The following is a 22,528-nucleotide window of genomic DNA, read 5'->3' on the forward strand; positions in this document are numbered from 1 at the left end:
ATATCCTGCGAGCGAATAAATGACAGGATTACTGGGCTCTAGTAATCTAAACCTTTGATGTAGTTAAAACGATGACTAACACCCCCCAAAGCCCACTCATTTCTAAAGACGCAGGAGGCAATAACATTTCTGAATCCGTCTTCTCAGTCTCCTTGTTGACACTGGCTCTGGATAATCATTCGCAATCACTGAACTAGGCAGTCACCTCAACTGGTCAAATTCATGAAACTTTATGTAAAACTTCAGTATTCCACTTTCCTACATTTTCTAGAAGTAGAACAGTAACTGCACCAACCGCCGGATTTGCAGCCATGTTTACATGCACTGCATCTGCCAGAGGAGGGGCCGTGAGCTGAGAGCACAAGTCCGGGCCAAGGTCACAGAAACCGCGTCCTGTTCCAGCCACAGCTTTGACACGACCGTCTCGCCTCAGCAGAGGGCCCTTGTCTTTCCACGCTCTCAGCTGAGAGGTGTTTGCAATTTACGGGGTCTGTGTTCACAGCACACCCGACTTTTGAAAGCAACTCCCAATGAACGCCCTGCCTTCTGGCTCATAATCCACCCTAGAAACAGTCTTTAGCAGGCTCAACGGGCAAGTGCTTTGTTAAAACCCAGCAAGAAATGCCACACAAACATCGAACAGCTATTTTGTGGATGCTTTCAGGGAAGGGCAAAGGCTCTAACGCATCACGAGCTCGCAGTCAGGGCAGCTGCGTCCAGCAGGACCACGCCGCCCGCTTACCTGGTGAGCGCCGCTGGCCGCTGCTGAGTTGGCTTGCGCTGTACCTGCCGAGAGGGAGTCGAGGAAGGCTTGGTCGGCCACCGAGTTCCCACAAGAAAATGGATCCTTTCCATCACCGGGCAGAATCTGGACATCCGAAAGACCCAGGGTTATTTTCAGAGATGAGAGTCCTTTCAGAGTTAGAGTCGCCGGGGGCAAGCCAGAACTGGCATCTACTACGGAAAAGGGGTTTCTCTTCCGGGAGAAAGGTGTCCTCACGACTGCTTTCTGCAGTATGCACAGTTCCAGAAAATGCAACCAAGGCTAGTATCGACTTAAAACGCTCACTTTCTTCTCACTGCTGTCAATTTTTAGGATCTTGAACGCACAGAGGTACAACACGGCACAAACATGAGACGTGTGGACTGGGTTCGGCAGCCTGGGAGCCCCTGAAACTGTCTGGGAAAGGCTGGGGTGTCCGCATGTGCACGTAACTCTGAGATTTCATCAGATTCTGCAGAGTGTTCAAAACCACCCACCCAACTCTAGGTGAGGAAGGCCAGGCACGGAGCCTTCCCGTTCCTGACCTCACTCCAATTTGACCCACAAGGAACCCGGCAACCTTAGTTTCCATCAACCTGATGAGAGGCAAGCCACCAGGTACCCAGGGCTGTTTTGAGTGACCTACAGAAAACCAGCAGGGGGCGCTAGGAGGCTGACTCAGAAGAGGATCTGTCGGCTGAGTGGGTGTGTCCCAGGCAGGCATCTGGCACAGCAGCGCTTAAGCCAGGCAATAGCTCCTCACAGTAGCTCATTCAAAACCCTTTGGACTTTGGGAATGGGAGGGGGAACTGAGAGAGACGCCCTAAATCAGCACGGGGAGAAGCAAGCTACTTAAAAAACCTGCAATAAGCAGATTAATTTGTGAATTAATTCTACAATAAACAGTATTCTAGGCAGCAGCTATTATACAATAGCAAAGGAAAAATAGTGACTTTTATTCAGAATAATTAAAAGTTGCTATCCTTGGAAGGAACTTAATCTAAATATTTGGAATTGCTCTCTGGAGTTTAAGTCTATAACTAATATTTCTTAATTCTACTTTAATGTATTTTCCACATTTTATATAATCAGCATGTATTACTTTTTTTTCCTTCTTACAGCTGCACCTGGGGCATATGGAAATTCCTACACCATGGCCACAGCCACACCAGATCCAAGCCACATCTGCGACCTACATCACAGCTTGTGGCAATGCTGGATCCTTAACCCACTAATCGAGGCCAGGGATAGAACCTGCATCCTTACAGAGACAATGTCGGGTCCTTAACTCACTGAGCTACAACGGGAACTCCAGCAATGTATTACTTTTACAATGAATTTTTTTTAATTAAAAATAAAGTTATTTTCCAATCTTGTCCTTTAAATTTACGAAAATACGTTTTACAAAGACCAGGTTTAATTAGTAAATGACATTAAGTTCGCACCTCAACATAGTCTGTGGGAACGAGCCCTCGTTCTCCTTTGCTGTTTCTTCCTTCCAGCCATCCTCCACCAACGTCCTCAGGAAAGTAAAAGAGAAAAAAGAAAAAAGATTACAGTTGGAATTTTCTGCAGAAATTTTTCTTTGGGAATTGTTACACATAAAAAATTAACATTAACCTTTCATTCCCAGAGAGCTAACACTGTTCAAAATTTTAAATTCTTAAGCCTTCTTTGCACCAGAAAATGATGTAATCTAAAAACAAGAAAAGTCAAACTTCAACAATAATTGATCAAAGACTGAAAAACAGGATATTAATAGAATGGCATGATTTTATAATTCTTTTCTATTTGCTGGTCTGTGGTAGATTAAAAAATGGTTTGCAGCTCTGATTGTCAAGAGGTAAAAAGCACACTCCCCATTTCTAGAGTCTGCACTGACCTTTGGCCAACAGAACGCGGTAGAGGAGTTCTCGTTGTGGCTCAGTGGTAATGAACCCGACTAGAATCTATGAGGACGTGGGTCCAATCCCCGGCCTCGCTCGGTGGGTTAACAACCGATCTGGCATTGCCATGAACTGTGGTGCAGGTCGAGAATGCGGCTTGGATCCTGCATTGCTGTGGCTGTGGTGTAGGCTGGCAGCTGCAGCTCCAATTTGACCCCTGGCGTGGGAACCTCCATATGCCACAGGTATTGCCCTAAAGAAAAAAGGGGGAAAAAAAAAAAAAAAAGAAGGAGGTAGAGGTAACATGGGGTGAGTTCAGAGCCTTTCCTCAAGAGGCTTTTTGGTACACTTCTCCTTGCTCTTTTTTCCAAAAGAGCTTCTATGAGGATAAATTTGGACAAGGCCTAATCTCTCCACTGCCCCTTCCAAAGCAGCCCACAGCCAGCAGGAGAACTGCCAACACGAGGCCACACTGGAGGGCCCTGCCCCAGCCTCACACTGGTGACGGGCCCATCAGGAAAGCCATCTGGCTGACCTGAGATTCCCAAAGCAATGACAATCAAGTATTTGTTCAAGCCACTAAGCTTTGGGATTGCCTGGTATTGAGGAAAAACAACCGGTCCATGCTTTTGTAGCTCTTCCGGGTAAGTCATAGCAATAAACTAAAGAACCAAATACTCCATACCAAGATTCCTGTTTTTCAGTATAACCTTAGCAAAGTCCTACTTCTCCCCTTAAAATAGTAAGCATTGTCTTAAATTCATAAACCATACCCTAGTCAATAACTACCCAAATCTAGATGACAGTGTTTCTAAAAGTCCCTTAAGCCACAACCTTGTCAATTTTTGACCACAACAGCAACTTAAAAAATGTTTTATCAAGAAATGAAGAATACTTCATTTAAAACAAAATTCAATGGTAGATAAACGAATCTTTAATCTCGTCTGTGATTAAAAATAGAAGCTATTTACTTATATAATCTGGTATATTACCTAAAACTACCAATATATTTTCTAACTAGTAATTCTTTAAAAAACAAAATAGGTATAAAAAAGTACTATCGCGACTAAGAAATGGCCGTCCTCTCGGCCACTCCCCGCTCTCCTTCCCCGGGCTCTGTGCCGTCCTCGGCCCCAGCCGGTGGGGCAGGTGCAGCCCCTCCTCCCTCCGCGGAGGCTCCTGGCACCTTTCTTCACATGCTTCCTCCCGAATGCGTCCAGAGGGCCGGCCTGTCTCCAGTCCTCATTTCTAGCTCTGCCTTTCTAACCTCATGCAAAGCTCTAGGGTAGGGGTGACTATTTACTAGTCTCTAAATTCAACATTAAAAAAAATAAGCTCATTTAATCTTTCCGAAGAAGCGCTTCTTCCTGACTTTCATGCTTTAATAAATCCATCGTTTTCTCAGGTACAAAGGCCAGAAACCTCAGGGATCCTTTCTCACCAAGAGTATCGAACTGGGCACTGAGTCCCCCGTCCTCCCCTGGCTGCCCCATCCAACTCTGCACGGCCTCCTGAGTCTCTCTTCTTTCTACTCCTGTTGCCACCACCCAGTCAAGATCCTAGACTCCAGCCGCACCAACCCATTCACTTCCTTGAAGTGCAGGTTTCATCACGTCACCTCCCTACATTATCAACAATGAAACCACGCAGTGAATCCACTACCTCCCAGATGAAATCCAAGTCTAGAGCTGTCGCCTGGCCCATGGGACCTGCTTGTTTGTCTCTCAGAGCCTGTTTTCTTAGCCCGTCTCCTACTAGTGTATATATACCCACACTCCAGGGACACTTGTTTACAAGAGTGTCCCCAGCAAAGAAGAAAAAGCAAGGCTTAAAGGCCAAGAGATGTGGTTTCCAATCCCTGTTTTGCCACTTATGAGCACTACCCTCATCAGTAAAAAGAGATGAAAAGCAGCAACCTCACAGCGTTCACAAGAAGAGACAGAGATCAAAGAGCATATGTGTGCACTGTACTGGGCCAAACACCGACCCCGGGCCGGAGCTGAGGCTGCTGAGCGGGGCTGCTGATCACTTTCCAACCTCTACACCCGCGTCCGGCTGCGGCTCCAGTTCTGCCTCACGGAACCCCATCCAGCTATTTTTAAGGAGGTCTTAATTGTTCTCAATGTTTATATAACAGAAGATTATCCCACCATCAACAATGCAGTGTGGGTTTGAATGATTAACCCCAAAAATAAAATCTTAAAAAGAAGTCCTTAAGGGCCAGATTTACACGTAACGGTTTTCTTACTGGATTTGTAATTGTGATGATCTCTCCTTCATTAACTGTCAGTTCATTATTTCCAGGCTCAGCAGCAAAATCGTACATGACCCGAGCCTGTTGGGAATAGAGAGGGGAAAAAAAAGGAAGTTGTAAGTGTAAAGTTAACAGTATGAAAACCACCCCCCCCATGCCATTCCCTCTGTAACTTTGTGCTGGTGTGAACGACACTCACGACAGGGGCTGTGGTTGTTTTGGAACAAAGGAAGACATGGCACCAAAATGATTCATGAGCCCTCCTGGGGCTCTCGGGAAGGCGTGCGAGGCTGCCCACACTGCACGCGGGGATCGGCCCCCAGGGTATTCAAAATACACCCATGTCACCGAGAGGGGAAAGCCGGCCTTCCTTGCAGCGGGGCAAAGTGGTGGTTCCGCTGTCCACCCTGGAAACTCTCACTCGGGGCGGAGGGCCCTCCCTACAGACACACGGACGTGCGCACACCTAAGATGCAGAGTCCTGAGATTAACCCCTTGCTACTAAACGCACTCCTCTTCTTCTTTTTTTTGCTTTGCTTTTTATGGCCTCATCTGCGGCATATGGACGTTCCTACGCTAGGGGTAGAATTACGGCTGTGGCCTCTGGCCTACACCACAGCCACAGCAACGCCAGGCCCAAGCCGCATCTGCAACCTATACCACAGCTCACGGCAACGGCAACGCCGGATCCTCAACCCACGGAGCGAAGCCAGGGATTGAACCTGAGTCCTCATGGATGTTAGGTTCATTTCCACTGAGCCACAACGGGAACACCTTGCGGCCTACCTTACAGAAGGAAGTCCTTCTTAAAAATTGGAGATCACAGCTGCCTAGGAAACACACAGTTTGTCATAATAATAAATAAATAATAAAAGCAGCGGTTTGTCCTAGGAGGCAAAGTGAAGTCTGCCTACAGGGCTAGTCACACGGGACTAAAGGAAGTGCACCATTTAACAAATATCTGCCTCACCCCTGCCATACGGTCAGAACCGTGCGAGGCCCCTGTGCTGGCCAGTGCCCCTTCTCCACACCTGCTTCATGATGCCTGGAATCCTTGTGACAAGGATCAAGGATTCATAGCCAGCGACGGAAGATTACGGGGGAAAATACTATTTACTTTGAAATACATCCAAAGTAATAAGATGAACTAAGAAGTAAAACCTTATGTATAGACTCTAGATGGCGGGTTTATGGTATTCAATGGGAAATGATTTCACCTTTTCCACGTTTGAAAATTTTCCTAACAAAATGTTGGAAACAAATAAATGGCAGTGGAGTTCCCTTCGTGGCTCAGCAGTCAACGAACCCGACTAGTATCCGTGAGGATGTGGGTTCAAAGCCCAGCCTTGCTCAGTGGGTTAAGGATCCAGTGTTGCCGTGAGCTCTGGCGTAGTTTGCAGATGTGGCTTGGATCTGGCATTGCTGTGGCTGTGGTGTAGGCCGGCAGCTGTAGCTCTGACTGGACCCCTAGCCTGGGAACCTCCATGTGCCAAGGGTGTGGCCCTAAAAATCAAAGCCAAAGAAAAAAAAAAAGAAAAAAACGGCAGAGTACATTCTATCTGTCAAGAAACAGCATTGGCTCCTTTACACTGGGAGGCTGGGAAGGGGACTGAGCACCAGACTGCAGGCAGGGTGAGAATTCTGGAAGCATTACAGGTCTCCTTAGGCCACACCACAAAGGACAAGGAAATCATGCTGAGGAATTTTTCTCACACAGCTGCAGAAGTACACAGAATTCTCCTTGTCACAATGAGGACTAATTTTTTTAAAAACATGTCACACTAACCTCAACCCCTCATGCAAGGAGGGCAGATGAAGGATAAAGGCCTGGGGAGAGAGAGGAGGGTCCCCGAGCCTGGACACCCCCCAAGACAACCAGCTTCCTGGGGGTGGGGGGCTGGGGTGCCGACAAGAGGAGCCTGCTGCTTTGTTTTTGTTCCCTAATGATCCTGGGTGACAATTTTTTGGACCCAGTTTAAGGCAATGAGCCCACACACAGAATATCAACGCCTCTTGTTTACTAGACTGACAACGTGGTGAAACAGAATGTGAAACAAGTCAAAAATAAAAAAAACGGAAACTCCCTTACACATTTAGACATTACTGAACATTTACCCATGGAAAAATGTCTATAAACACTGTTGGTTTATTTAAAACGTTGACTTAGGACTTTTTTCTCTTAACCTAGAGATGCTTCTTAAAAATTAGAACTGAGACTAATTTTAGAAAAAAAAAAAAAGAAAAATTTAAAAAGCACATCCCCAAATGAGCGTAACATGTCAACAGGTGGAAAAAACAAAACCATTCAGCCTAGAGGTGCAACTCTTCTTCCAAAGTTTAGGCAAGCCTGGAAAGCTCTGGACGGCTCGCCCCCGCCCTCCCCTGACCTCCCCGGCCGGCTCCCTGCCCCCGCTTCCCCAGGACAGCATCCAGACAGATGAAGATGCTGACCCGGGCCTCAACCGCCCATTAGCCCAGATGCGGCCTTTGAATGACCAGGTCTGTTTCTCTACGCCTCCTTTTCTGCTGTTAGCTGCACTTTCCAAAATGACTCCAAGTATTTTCACAAGCTAGACGGCCACACAGCTCCCGGTCCGTAGATAACGTCCTGCTGCAGTAACACACGCTGTCAATCACAGCTCATCTCCTCAACAGCAACTTCAGAAAGTACCTCGGAGGAAATGAAGGGCTGGCAGACGGCACTCACAGAGATGAGCTATGATCCAGACACAGTAAAATGAACACCGGTGGGTGCAAGGCTTCAACTAAGTGTTTCAGGCACTGGACTATTAAGTGTGCCCCTCACACCTGCCTAACGTATGCGGAACCCACCATCCTGAACGCACGTCTCCTTTGGGCACAGGAAGGAATATAAAAACAGTCATGCTTTTCGGCCCACGTTGTCAATAGCGGTTACTCTGTCTGTCCCACATCCCCTCCTTCTGGAAACGTCCTTAAAATCACCCCAGAAACAGATATTTACAATGTGGGCCAAAAAGCATGACTAAACCCAATGGCGAGTCTATAAGCCGGACAGGGAACATCTGCACTCAGCAGGGCTGCTGCGGAGAGAGGGTCTTTTCGCTGGAAATGGTGTCAGGGGTTCAATGCCTGAGGGGGCGTGGGGGGCCTGAGGACTGAGGCGGAGGAATGTAGAGCGGAACGAGGGAGAGAAACAGCGTCGCAGTGACAGTACCTGAAAGACAAGTCCGGAGCTGTGTTTGCCCTGCGGGATGTTTCGATCACCAGAGCCAACACATCTCCTGCCGTGCTGGAGCCACGGTGAGTTCAGACCATCCCTTGCAACCAACAGGGTCCAAGGTGATACAAACCAACAATCCCAAGCCAAAGAACTTGGTAAAATTTTTATTGGGGTACAGTTGACTTATAATGTTGTGTTAGTGTCCAGTACACAGCAAAGTGAATCAGTTCTGCATGTGCACACAGCCATTCCTTTTCAGAGTCTCTTCCCATGTAGGTTACCGCATGGTACTGAGTAGATGTCCCTGTGCTAGACAGCAGGTCCTTGTTCCTCATCTGCTGTGGATACAGCAGTGTCTATGAGACCAGAGCTGCCACGAAGAACATGTCTGACTACAGATCAGAAAATTCCAAACCCAAGAATTTTTTAAGAAAACATCCTAAGTAAAGAAAAACACTGTATATAATATGTTCATTGCTATATTTTCTATTTTGCAGAACAAAACCAAAAAACAACCTAAAGTGTACAACAGAGAATTAATAAGTTCCAAATAGCAAGAAAACTGACAGCAAAAAAAGTTCATATGGGGATTAGAAGGTGGAAGGCAATTCTCAGACAATTCTAACAATTCTCCCTTTTTTTTTTTTGTCTTTTTGCCATTTCTTGGGCCACTCCCGTGGCATATGGAGGTTCCCAGGCTAGGGGTCAAATTGGAGCTGTAGCCACTGGCCTACACCACAGCCACAGCCACGCAGGATCCAAGCCATGCCTGCAACCTACACCACAGCTCACAGCAATGCCGGATCCTTAACCCACTGAGCAAGGCCAGGGATCGAACCCGCAACCTCATGGTTCCTAGTCAGATTCGTTAACCACTGTGCCACGCCAGGAACTCCACAATTCTCCCATTCTTAACACGTCTACTTCTTTCACATGAATCACCATTAAATCTCAGGAAAAAACAGTAAACCTTTAGCAATGTGGCTCTCCCATCTTTAAAACAGAAACACTCAACCAAAAGAATAAGCAATCTAATATGAGCTTTCTGAATTCGGAAGCCCTTATCCAATTATCCCTTCTCCTTTCCTCCTGAGGGTCGTCAGAAAGCCTGATAAACATGTTTCCCATAGTCTCACCTGTGCCACCGCTAACATATGGCCAGGCTGAGGTCTAAGCAGCTGCATGTGATTAAAAAGACTCTTTCCCAAGAGATGTGGATCAATTATGCTTGGGGCATGCTGCTCTTAAAATTTCCAAGTAAGGAAATACAGTTTGTTTCTTTAAGTGTTCACGAGCAATGTGTCTGATAGTCTATTCAAGAATATAGTGAAGATGACAGAGTGAAGGTTTTATTTGAACAGTTGTTCTAATAAGAGATCTTTTCCCAGTAGAAGAAATTCCTACAAAGAAGTGGTAGTAGCCATTAAGAATGATGAAAGTTTATTTTCTTATACAAAATTTTCAAGAATAACCCACCAGTAAAATTGATATGTTCTCTTAAAAATGTTCTTCTTAAGGAGTTCCCTGGGGGCACAGCAAGTTAAGGATCCAGGCTTAACTTGGCTTGGGTTTGATCACTGCTGTGGCTTTGCTGCTATGGCACGGGTTTGATCCCTGGCCTTGGAACTTCGGCACGCCTTGGGTGAAGCCCCCCAACCCCCAAAAAAGTTTTTCCTAAAATGGATCTGTATCAGTTATGCTGAAATGATGCATTGAAAAGGAATTTTTTCTAAACTGGTCAACTAGAAAAGCAGCTTGGGAGATTTCCAAAACAAACAGAAATGTAAACAGAAATTCACTGAGTGTAGGAATTTAAGTTTCCAAGGAACATTTAGAGTAATCTTAAACCTGGAAGTGATGGAGAGTAATTATACAGGGGCAAAGGGGAAGAAATCCTTCCAAACACTTAACAGTAAATCAACCAACTGCGCCATCCGCTTGCTCGGTACGCCTCCTCCCTCTGCCCCACTCGCACACGGCAATGGGCCAAGGGGATCCTCCGAACTGAGGTCAAGTTACAAGCACACTGCTGGAGGTTGGGGTGATTTTAAGAGACTTGCTACCCAAACTCACTGTGGTCAAAGTTTCCTTAGGTATAGGAGAACAATCAGACAAAAGCATTTTAACAGTTATTTGATGTGGCGGCATCAAACTGGCATATCACACACACATTAGTTTACCAAAACTCACTAATATATAAAACACGAGCTACAAAGGAGAAAATCTTTGCCATTCATATCACAAAGGGTTAACCTGAGGTTCTAGAACTCAAGAAAAAGGGCAGCAATCCATCAGAAAATGGGCAGAGGAACACACACACACCCCGCAGAAAAATATAAAGGCCCGTAAGCCTGTGGGGAAAACGCTCAATTCCACTCACAAAGGAAGACAAATTAATTCGGTAGCTACAGCCAGGTCTCCCTCCACTGGGGACTGCGTCATTTAAACCTCTGCCAGCAAAATGCATGAGAGTCATGGTTGTCCATAGCCTCAAACAGAACAAATCGCCCAACCGCTTGCATTTTTGCTCATCTGGAGAGAAAAATTAATGTAGTGTTCAAGATACATTTTACGCTGAGATCCGGAAGTTTCATTTTGAGAATCCATTCTCCAGATGCACCTGTCTGCACTCTGAGTGCCAGGCTGTTTCCTGAAGCACTGTCCGCAGTATGAGAAGACTGCAGGCAGCCCTAGTGTCTACTAAAAGGGAATCAAAGAGTGGAATATCATTTCAAGAAAATATTATGTAGCAATAAAAGAATGAGAAGGAGTTCCCATCGTGGCTCAGAGGTTAATGAACCCGACTAGCATCCATGAGGATGCAGGTTTGATCCCTGGCCTTGCTCAGTGGGTTAAGGATCTGGCACTGCTGTGAGCGGTGGTGTAGGTTGCAGATGTGGCTCGGATCCCGCGCTGCTGTGGCTGTGGGTGTAGGCTGGAGGCTTCAGCTCTCATTGTACCCCTAACCTGGGCACCTCCATATGCTGTGGGTGTGGCCCTAAAAAGACCAAAAAAAAAAAATCCCCCCAAAAAACCCTTAAATGCTCACAGATATTTTCAGGTGAATATGGTGATGGCACAGAGTGTCTCGTTAAAAAAAAAAAAAAAAAAGATTGAGAACAATCTCTATTACTGACATGGAATTATTATTGAGAAAAATAAGCTGTGGAATAAGGCATGTAGTATGCTACGTTTTCCCTAGGTAGGAGAATATTTATATTTGCTAGTATTTCCATAAAGAAGCATGAAATAAGTAAAAGAAATTCTTTTTAAATCAGTTACCTAGAGAGATGGGAGAGGAAAATGGATAAGATCAAGAATGGGAGTGAGATTTCTCTATTTCTTTTCATATCATTTTAACTCTGTACATAAATCACCTGCCAGAGAATTAAAGTGGAGGGGGAGACACCACTTATGGTAGCAGCAAAAGATAAAACACAAAGGAGTAAAGCTGGGAGAGACGTTTAGGGAAACTTTACAACATCCCCGAAAGACACAGAAAATTGGAAAAACTGAAGAATATGGCAGATTGCTTGCAAAAATGGCCACAATAAATCTTCCCATCCCTATATGAATGTCCCTTGCAAGGTGGCTTTGTCACTCCTCCCACTGAGAAGTTTTTCCCACCTCTTGACTTTGGACTTGCTCATGTGCTTTGCTTTGGCCAAGAGAGTAACAGCAAACGTGATACAAGCCAAGGCATGAGAAGCACCTGTGCACTGGAGCTTGCCCTTCCCTTCGGCCAGGAACACATCACGACGGCTGAACCAGCCTGCCTTAGCCTCTACAGGTGAGAGGCCACCATCTACCCCAGCCATCCTGGCTGCACAAGGGGACACCCCAACAGAGAGTGAAGGCCCCCCAAGGCCATCAAGCCTCAGCCAGGCTTTCCAATCCACGAGGACCCCTCACAGCCAACATGCAGAACGATAAGAAACAAGGATGTTGTTTTAAGCCCCTAAGTGTGGGGTAGTTTGTGATGCCACAAAAACTGATTCATACAAAGAACCTCCCCATGCGTTTAGATAGGAAGACCCAAGATCATCAAGACAGCAACTCTCCCTTCCTTCAGTAATTCTAACAAAAACATGCACAGAATTTTACTTTTCTGAAAAGGTTAAAACTGATCCTAAGATTCATTTGGACATATAAATAAGCAAGAATAGCCAAAAAATACCACCCCCCCAAAAAAAAAAACCCAAGAAAGACAAGAAAAGTTGAAAGTCTATAACTAGTCCCAAAGACATAGAAATCTAGTAGTATGATAAAGGTGGCATTATATTGTTTTAGCACAAACAAGTAGCCATCTGGAAAAAGACTAAAATGAATTCAAAGTGCATCAAAGATTTACAGTGAAAAAAATAAAAGCAACCACATATTTAGTGCCCAAATTGGAATCAACAAATAGTACTTTTTTTTCATTAAAAGGAAATAGATTTACTTAGAGAAACAGCCGATTCCAGATTTCAGGAAAGAAAATCAGAAGAAAACCTGTACACAGCAGAAAAGCTGAGCCCAGAATACCTCCTCCTCCCAGATATCAAAGACTCCGGCAAAACCTACTGTGACTGTATCAGAAGGACTTGCAGAGGAGCCCGCTGTGTCCAAATAAGGGACAACATGAGCATCAACCAGGATAACAACTGCAGTAGACGGAAACATCAAACGTTTAAATCCACAGTCATAAAACTAACTGGTCACCAGTGGAGAACACCAGGCCATCAATTCACTTTGAAAATTGGTAAATAAAGGTGAAAAAAATATCCTGCCTCTCCTTTATCAACTATACCACTAACAAAGTAGCAGATAAGAGGTATCTCTTTACAAAAACATTACAGCTAATGCAAAATGGTGCAGCCACCGTGGAAATCAGTATGGAGGGTCCTAAAAAAAACCGTTAAAGTCCTACTTTAGGAGTTCCCGCTGTGGCTCAGTGGAAACGAATCTGACTAGCATCCATGAGGACGCAGGTTTGATCCCTGGCCTCGCTCAGTGGGTTAAGGATCTGGCGTTGCTGTGAGCTGTGGTGTAGGTCACAGACACAGCTCAGATCTGGCGTGGCTGTGGTGTAGGCCAACAGCTACAGCTCCAATTCCACCCCTAGCCTGGGAACCTCCATATGCCATGGGTGCGGCCCTAAAAAAAAAAGCCCTATTCTGTACAGCACAGGGAACAATATCCAATCTCTTGGGATAGTCCATGATAGAAGATAATATAAGAAAAGGAATATATATATATATGTGTGTGTGTGTGTGTGTATATATATGTATGTATATGTATATATACGTATGTATATATATATGTATATATATATGATTGGCTCACTGTGCTGTACAGCAGAAATTGGCACAACATTGGAAATCAACTATACTTAAATAAAAAATTAAATAATAAAGGGAAAAATTAAAAATAGTACTACCACATGATGCAGCAATTCTACTTATGGGTATTTATCCAACAGAACCGAACTCAGGGTCTCAAAGAATCACTGGCCTTCCCAAGTTCACTCCAGCACTATTCACAATAGCCACAATATGGAAATAACCTAAAGTCCTTTGACAGATGACTGGATAAAGAAAATGTGGTATATACACACAATGGGATATTATTCAGCTTTAAAAAAGAATGAAATTCTGTAATATGCAAAAGCAGGGATGCATCTTAAGGAGAGTTAATGAATGAAACAAATGAAGAAGGAACAACAGAATCGGAACATTGTTTTTCAATCCTTAATAATTCAGTGCTTCTAAGCCCAGTGCATCCAAAAGGCGACCAGACATTACTTGCTTTTGATGGCTACAATGCCAGTTACATACTTGAAAAAAGAACCTGAATCTTATTGACCCTCTAGACCCGAGTACCAATCTGCAGGAAATACAAAGGAACTTATTTCATTATGCAATGAGGATGCAATAAAAAAAAATCCAGATGTAGGAAATTATAGAACATTTTCTCTAAAAAAACAAATCTCGAAGACAAAAGCAAGCCCAAGAATGGGGAAAGAGGAAGGGAAGCAGGGGAACCTATAAACTAAGAGGCTAAGACATTGATGGCAACTGCAATATACAGACTTCATTTGTATTTTTTTATCTGCTTATCTTTGTCCTACTCCTTTTAAAACTGAAGAACAGTTGATTTACAATGTTTAAGGTGTACAGCAAAGTGATTCGGTTATGCATATATGAATATGCATACTTGGTCATATTCCAGGTTATTACCATGTCAAACACAGTACTATACAGTAGGTCCTTGCTGTTGCATTTGTTTTATACATAGTAGCAGGTATATAACTAAGCCCAAATTCCTAGTTTATCCCCCTTCCACTGATTGGATTCTAAGGCCAACAAAATACAAAAGAGATTATAATATTTGAGACAATTGGAAATTTGAATACTTCGAGGTGGTATGATTTTTTTCGTTTGTTTTTTAGGGTGGCACCTGCGGCATATGAAGTTCCCAGGCTAGGGATCAAATCAGAGCTGTAGCTATTGGTTTATGCCACAGCCACAGCAATGCCAGATCCAAGCCACACACAGCTCATGGCAACACTAGATCCTTAATCCACTAAGCGAGGCAAGGAATCGAACCTGAGTCCTCATGGATGCTAGTTAGATTCATTTTTGCTGAGCCATGATGGGAACTCCCCAGGGCAATGTGATGTTTAAAGTAGTAAATTTCAAGTATCAAAATGGTATTGTGGTTCTATTTTTAAAAGGCTTCCTATCCTTAAAGATATACACTAAAATATTTATGGATGAAGTGGTAAAATATCAGGCATTTCTTCAAAAATAAAGCAAGAGTAAAGGAAGCTGATGCAATGTAGGCAAAATGAGATGAGAGGTGCTGAAGCTGGGTGAGGGGTACAGAGGCTTTGTTACACACCCTTCTTTTGAGTATGTTTGACCATCTCCATAGAAAAAAGGCTTTTAAGAAAACTATAAAAAGTTCCAAAGGAAATTTTGGAGAAATTTTAAAAATTAGGAGAATTTTTAAAATAATCTTTCAGTGGAAGAGGATTTCAAGTATGAAACAAAATCCCTAAGTCCGTAAACGGGAGAGAGGGAGAAATTTCTCTTCTCTCCATTTTGCCTGGAAAAAGCCAAAATGAACAAGATTAAAAACAACAAACAAAACCCAGAAGACAAACTGGGAAACATATTTGTAATTTTTAATCAGAGAGTCTCCTATTCTATGAAGGGTAACTACAAATCAGTGAGAAATAAAAAGCTCTCGAAATGCAAAGCCTCACTGATGGAACTAAGTAAGTATCATTTCCCACCTATCAATGGGCAAAAAGGCAAATACAAAACTCGGGCTCAGCATGTGGAGGCGAGGGCGGAGGTTCAGAGAAATAGGAATTCTCCCGTGGTGCTGGTGGCGGCCACAGGTAACTTGGCGACGCCTGTCAAAATTACCAACGCGCACGCTCTCCTACTGGGAGATGCCGCTGCCAGGAATTCCTCCTCTAGAAACAGTCACACATTTGCCAGAGGTTATTCACCGCAGCCCCGTTCGGAAGAGCAAAGGACCAGAAAGGCAGGGATGGTCGGCCAAGAAGGGCACCTCCACAGAATGGAGTAACCACCACGCGCTCCAGCCCCAAAGGAGGAGGGCTGGCCTACTTTTCACGTGTGGAATTATCTCTCATGCGTATTAGATGAGAAAATAAAGCGAGGTACACCTTTTGCATAAAAAATGCACCTGCTTATGTATGGAAAAGAAGAAATCCGCTTCTAAGCTTTGTCAGAAATTAGCAACATTGCTTCTGAGGAGAGGAGGGGGCTGGCTGAGGGGAGGGAGAAACAGGAGAGGGATTTCAGTGTGAACCCCTCAGTACTTTTTTGGTGTTTTGTTTTTTTTTTCTTTTTAGGGCCGCACCTGCGGCACATGGAAGGTCCCAGGCTAGGGGTCCAATTGGAGCTGCAGCTGCCGGCCTACACCCCAGCCACAGCCAGATCCAAGCCACATCTTCAACCTACACCACAGCTGGTGGCAACACAGGATCCTTAACCCACTGAGTGAGGCCAGGGATCAAACCTGCATCCTCATGGACATTATGTCAGGTTCTTAACCCACTGAGCCACAACGGGAACTCCCCTTTTTGGTGTTTTTGTTTTTTTAAACATGAACTTAATGCCTAATCAAAAAAAATGAAAAATTAAAAGCACCATCTTGGGAGTTCCTTGGTGGCCTAGTGGTTAGGATCCACCACTTTCAATCCCTGGTCTGGGACCTGAGATCCCACCCACATCAAGCTGCTGCACCCAAGGCAAGAAAAAAAAAAAAGAAAGCACTGTCTTGCATCTCTACTCAAGAAGGTCAGCATCTATTTGAGAATGCTTCCTCAATTATAACAAATCATACAATTCTTCAGAGTGTAACAAAAAACGATTGGAAGGCAATCAGAATCTATATTAAAGGCTACACATGCCTGGAATTCTCATTCTGAGTCGTTATTTTCACTGCATATACACACACACGGGAAGGCGCTTTTATAACAACAAAAGTAATATAATGACGTTAAGAAAGGAAACGTTAGAAAATGTTCCTCTTCTTCCCAAAGGGCCCAGGGGTTAACATCACGCACTTGACGGTGCCTCTGCGAGTCACGCAGAGCCAGCGAGAACCACAGCACACGTAGCCCTCCACGTCTCAGGCTTCAGTCGGCTCAGGACTCTTCCTGTCGCCGCATCTAGCTTGTTCTTTACCCCAGCCGCGAGGTGACTAATCCACTCCTCCACCTCCAGGGCAAAGCACAGGAAAACTCAGCTTAGCTGTGGTTGGTAACCTTGCCCCCACTCCAAATTAAAACAGCTCTACTGTTTTTCCTGATTTTAAAATGACATGTGCATTGTAGGGGAAGAAAAAAAAAAAGATAACAATTTAACAACAGACAGCACCCCAAACTGCAGCGACAGCAGCAGAAAATACACACGCTGCCAAGAGCGGCATCCGTCCCATCCGTCCCGGCCGCCCCGCCCCGTCGCAGTGACGGGGTTTTTCATTTCTCGGCCCGAACCCGGGCTGAACTGTACTGACCGGCAACACGGACGGGGATGATGAGCTGGCTCTGGAGCCCGACTACACGGTTCAACTCCCAAGCCTGCAGTTTCACCGCCCCGCCAACTTGGCTGAATTCCTTCAAGTCTGTCTCAAATTCCTCAAGAACACGATAAGGCAGCCCGCAGGCGCCTCGAGATAGGAATGATTAATGAAAGTGATAAATACAAAGTGCTTACGACAGGGACGGGCACAAAGGGCTCAATACATGTGGGCCATCATGACCTTCAGTTTTGTGAACGTTATACATACATTCTGCACCTGCTAAAAATTGTCGCCTGACTATGCCCTCTCTACGGCCTGCCAGCAGGTCTGGAACTGGCCTGAGGGTTCGAGGAAAAGAGCCAAGAGCTTATTCTCACACAAGGCCGTTCTGGAGTTTGCCATGTCACCAAACTGTACTGTACGAGAAGCGGACCCACCTGGGGGGAGGGGGCAAGGGGGGATCCTCCGAACTGAGGTCAAGTTGCACACTGCTGGAGGTTGGGGTGATTTTAAGAGACTTGCTACCCAAACTCACCGTGGTCAAAGTTTCCTTAGGTATAGGAGAACAATCAGACAAAAGCATTTTAACAGTTATTTGATGTGGTGGCATCAAACTGGCAATATCACACACACATTAGTTTACCAAAACTCACTAATATATAAAACACGAGCTACAGAGGAGATCAGGTAGAACTAAAAAGGCTATAATACAGACCAAATAAAATTTTTAAAAGAGAAAAACTAGAACATTAAATGAATAAGTGATACATCAAAACCTAGTAATTAAAATGACTAAGCTAAATCAAATAGCAGAAAGCCATAATGTAGTGACTGGTATTAGACTTGCTCTGTTACCATCTACAGCAAGAAAACTGGACAAAATACATAAAACAACAGTTCCTATGACAGTGGGCAGAAGGACAGCAGGGGAGTGAACTCTGAGAAAAGGGGAACACGAGGTGAGCCCCGTGAAGGCGCCTGCTTTCTGCCTCGTGGCACTTTCAGATCCAGATGCTGGGAGAGCAGAGAGCCCTGCACAGCAAGGCCAGGCCCTGCGGAGCTGAAGAGACAGAGACCAGGATTCCAGGGGGTCAAAGCACTGAAATGTGAGGACAAACCACGGGAAAGGAGAGACTCAGCGAAAAAGCTCCAGAAACCTGTGCCACGGTCTTCTTGAGCCTGTTGATAAATACGAAACTGCACATAGTCAAGAAAACTGCTTTAAAGCCAAGCCCAGAAGGACTCCTGGGAGCTGCAGGCTGAAAAACTTCTCCAAGATCAGGGGGGCACGGAAGGCACTAGAGCTCTGACTTAGCAGGGTGGGGAAAGGCCACCGAACACACCCAGAGCTGGTGGTCAGACCCCCTTAGGGCTGGGGTAGGGCGAAACGTACTCAGGATAAGGTTACTCTGGACCCTCCCGAGCAAACGTTAGAAATAAGCCTTGAAAGAATCATACTGATTCACAAGTAACTTGACTGCCCACCAGAACACACCTTAACACCTTTCAAAGGGAGACAGCAAAATCCAGACACTCAACAACATGCCAACACAATGTCTAGTATCAATAAAAAATTAACAGACAAGCCAAGAAACGCGAGGAAATGTAATGCAGGACCAAAATGTCAGTCAACAGAAACAAACCAAGAAACGACAGACAGGTGGTTGACACTTGTGGAGGCGTTTCAGGGACACTCTCCTACTGGACAGCTCTAGGTGAGATGGAAGCCCAGCGGGAGGAAGTAGACAGGCTGAGATTTAAAGTAAAATTCAACACTGGTGAAAAGGGAAACAGAGGGGCTGACAGAAACTGGGACTGATGAAACAGAGAAAGCAGAATGCACAGAAGAAAGCGCTGTAGAACAAACCCTACCCCAGCTGAATGGTAATCCTGGCCATAGACATCAATGAGCCAACGGACAACTTAAAGAAACTACTAGAACCAAGACTACAGTATTCTCTGGATGGGGCTCATGGCCTGCAAGATAGTCAACTGGATCCAGAATGAAGTTTATCTGACCAAGGAGTAAAGACAGATGGAACTGTATGGCTTAGTGTAACAGGTAATTTCTTACCAAGGAAATGAACCAAAGCTAAACATCCTGGAAGCTGGTACACCTGTGGGAAGAGCTGAAGTCATTATTGATCCAGATGCCCACCACGCTGAAGCAGAAGCACATCTTACTCAGGAAGCTCAAGTGATAACTCATGATGGCACAACACACATTACAATCATTTCAGGTGAAACCTCCGAACAAGTGATGAGATGGGCTGTTGCACTTGAAGGTTACAGGGAAGAGCAAGAACGTCTCAGGTACCCAAGGCTCTCAGACAGTGGTCCACAGACCAAGTCCTGCATTGGGTGGTTTGGGTAAGGAAGGACTTCCGCATGACAGAGACACACCTCACGACGCTGAGTGTTTCCAGAAGAGCACTATGTAGTCTCAACCGAGGAGGTTTTTTTCAGTGGGTCCTTGGGGCAGAAATCCTCTGGAGTCACCTGGAGCTTCTTGTGCTGGCCAGCCAAGAACAGCTGAGTGAGACAGTTAACAACTAATCAGCCTGTGCAAATTATTCCGGCATCAGTGCAGTCTGTGATACCAACTACCTAAAGCTATAAACACTAGTGCGAAGGCAGGTAAGAGCACAAAGAGCTCCAAGGATTTCAGAAGTTCACCTGAGAACAGAACAGAAAACAATGGTCAAATCCAACTGGGGCCGCTTCTGCTACAACTTCTCACTGACGAGGATGCTTGAGATTGCACTTCTTGGGTTGGTGACGAAAGAGAATTTAAGCTAAATCAGGCTGAACCGGATGCAAAGAAATGGGGACACTAAAAATAAACCCACAGTGCACCATGAAAAACTCAGTCATGCATTAAGGTGGTATGATGATAGGGATTTGATTTGTAAAGTTCAAGACAAGAGATCTGTATACAAGTTTGTTTGTGACTTGAAGATTCTTATTGGATCCAGAGCAGCAGAATTAAAACATTTGGTCACAGAATGTGAACAGAAGAAACTTGCAAAGACGTAGCTCCACAGAACAGTCCAGCCACAGCAGAGCCCTGGCTACTGCATCTCTGCAAACAGAAAAGGATAACTGAGCCCAGGACATTCTGGGATCCAAGGTCTTTTTTAAATGCTGTAGCAAGTTTTATTCTCATCTTTTTTATTGAATTTGAATCTTTTTTTATTTCTAGACTGTATAAGCTGATGCATGGGTTTTTAAAATAAATACTTTGCACCCCTGTGAATTTGGATCTTTTTACTTGGAGCATATATGTTAGAAGAACGTGTATGCTAAAGGATCTCCACCATGTCGTGAGGCCAGTTCCCTGTGGCATATAGTGTGTTAACAGTCAGGAAAGCTAAACTGGCCAGTGTACATGTCTGGCCCTACCAAAAATAGCCGGCAGCATCTGAGGATGAAAAATAAATGAAGTATCTCCAGGAAACAGTCTAGTTTAACTATTTTTGACAATATAACTGCTTCCCCTCTCTTCTGCTTTAGATGTTGCTTTTTACACAGAACCAGAAAATAGAATTTTTCACAGCTAAAGCATGTATGCCTATTTCATCTAATCAGAGTTAAAATAGTCATATCAAATAAAACTATAATGTTAATAAATTACTAACTTTAATAAGCTGATAATCTTAGGTATTTATCTATCTGCAAGCAAAGGACAATAAAAGACTGGCAGAAACACAGTGCTGAAGGAGATCCAGGTTTAAATCTGATTTTTTTTTTTTATCTTTTTTTGCCATTTCTTAGGCTGCTCCCAAAGCATATGGAGAGTCCCAGGCTAGGGGTCCAATTGGAGCTGTAGCCACCTGCCTATGCCAGAGCCACAGCAACACTGGATCCGAACCGCGTCTGCAACCTACACCACAGCTCACGGCCATGCCAGATCCTTAACTCACTGAGCAAGGCCAGGGATTGAACCCGCAACCCCACGGTTCCTAGTCGGATTCGCTAACCACTGAGCCATGAGGGAACTCATAAATCTGATTTTACTCAAGCCAATTTTAAGGCTACACTGTATAGATTATTCGTAATGTCAGGCAGAGAATTTAAATTATTATAAGAGGCATTAAATTCTAACAAACCAACTATTATAAAAATTCTCAAATTATTTCTTTTTCCCAGAGATTTTAAAAACTGAAAAAATATACCTCAATCAGAAAATGAAAGTTTGGTTTAGTTTGGGAAAAAAAAAAGAAATGACAGACATAATAAAACTGACAGACACTTTGGAATAACTATGATAAATATGTTCAGGGACTAAAAGGAACACAGGATCATAATAAAGAAAATGGATGTTATAAAAAGAAGTAAATGGAATGACTAGAGCCATAAAATACAATTTCTCAAATGAAAAAAATTTACTGGATGAGCTTGATAGACGGATGATTAAACATTCCACAAAAAAAAATCAAGGAAAAAAAAAAAGAAATCATCAATGAACTTGAAAATACAGCAATAGGAACTATTAACAGAAAGAAAAGAGGCTGAAAAAAATGAGTGACCTGTGAGACAGTAACCTGTAGTCTAACATGCATGCAACAGTAATCCCAGAAGGATGGGGCAGAGAAGAGAAAAAAAGCAGTGACGGCAGAATTTCCCCAATTTTATGAAAATCAGAACCCACAGATCCAAGAAGCTGAATAAATCTCACAAAAGAAAAACACACACGGGAAAACTACACAAGGAGGAGTTCCTACGTGGTTCGGAGGGTTAAGGACCCAGAGATGTCACTATAGCAGCTTGGGTTACTGCTGTGGTATGGGTTCGATCCCTGGCCAGGGAATTTCCACGTGCTGCGGATTTGGTAAAACGAAACAAAACAAAACAAAACACCCACAAGAAAACCTACACAAAGGGATACTGTAATGAAATTGCAGAAAGAGTACTCTCTTAAAAGCAGCCAGGGGAGCGGGGGAGGACAACTAGATATATGATATACTCCTCATCAGAAACAATATAATCAAAACCCATCTTTAAGGTAGTGAACAACAATAAAAACTATCAACCTAGAATTCTATATCCTGGAAAAACACCCTTCAAAACTCAAGGTGATATAAAGACATTTTCAGACAAACAAAAGCTGAGAGAATTTGTCACCAGCAAACTGACACTATAAGTAATGTTAAAGGAAGCTCTTTAACCAGAAGGAGAATGACACTAGATAAAAATCTGAATCTACACAAAGGAAAGAAGAGCATCAGTAATGAAAATATGTGTGCCATAAAAAACCTCTCATGGTTTAATTTTCCTAAAAGACAACTGACTTTAAAAAGATAACTGAATAACAGCAGTGCATTGTGGGGCTTATAATACTGAGAAATAAAATGAACAACAAAAAAGCACAGAAGACA

At 44.1% G+C, this 22,528-nt stretch overlaps 1 protein-coding gene and 1 pseudogene across 2 annotated transcripts in view; one reads left to right on the forward strand and one right to left on the reverse strand.

Annotated features, from left to right (window-relative positions):
- Positions 1-22,528, reverse strand: part of SNX9 (sorting nexin 9) — a 107,183-nt gene that overhangs the window by 60,179 nt on the left and 24,476 nt on the right. For both annotated transcript variants that reach the window (XM_047769848.1, XM_047769847.1), the window contains exons 2-4: positions 4,898-4,984; positions 2,209-2,283; positions 743-868 (exon numbers count right to left, since the gene is read on the reverse strand). In XM_047769848.1, coding sequence (XP_047625804.1) covers positions 743-868; positions 2,209-2,283; positions 4,898-4,984 — 288 coding nt within the window. The remainder of the gene's footprint in view (positions 1-742; positions 869-2,208; positions 2,284-4,897; positions 4,985-22,528) is intronic.
- LOC125120968 (GA-binding protein alpha chain-like) lies at positions 18,926-20,308 on the forward strand (annotated as a pseudogene).

This window comes from Phacochoerus africanus, chromosome 2 (assembly GCF_016906955.1).
Source record: "Phacochoerus africanus isolate WHEZ1 chromosome 2, ROS_Pafr_v1, whole genome shotgun sequence".
In the NCBI taxonomy this organism is placed as follows: Eukaryota; Metazoa; Chordata; class Mammalia; order Artiodactyla; family Suidae; genus Phacochoerus; species Phacochoerus africanus.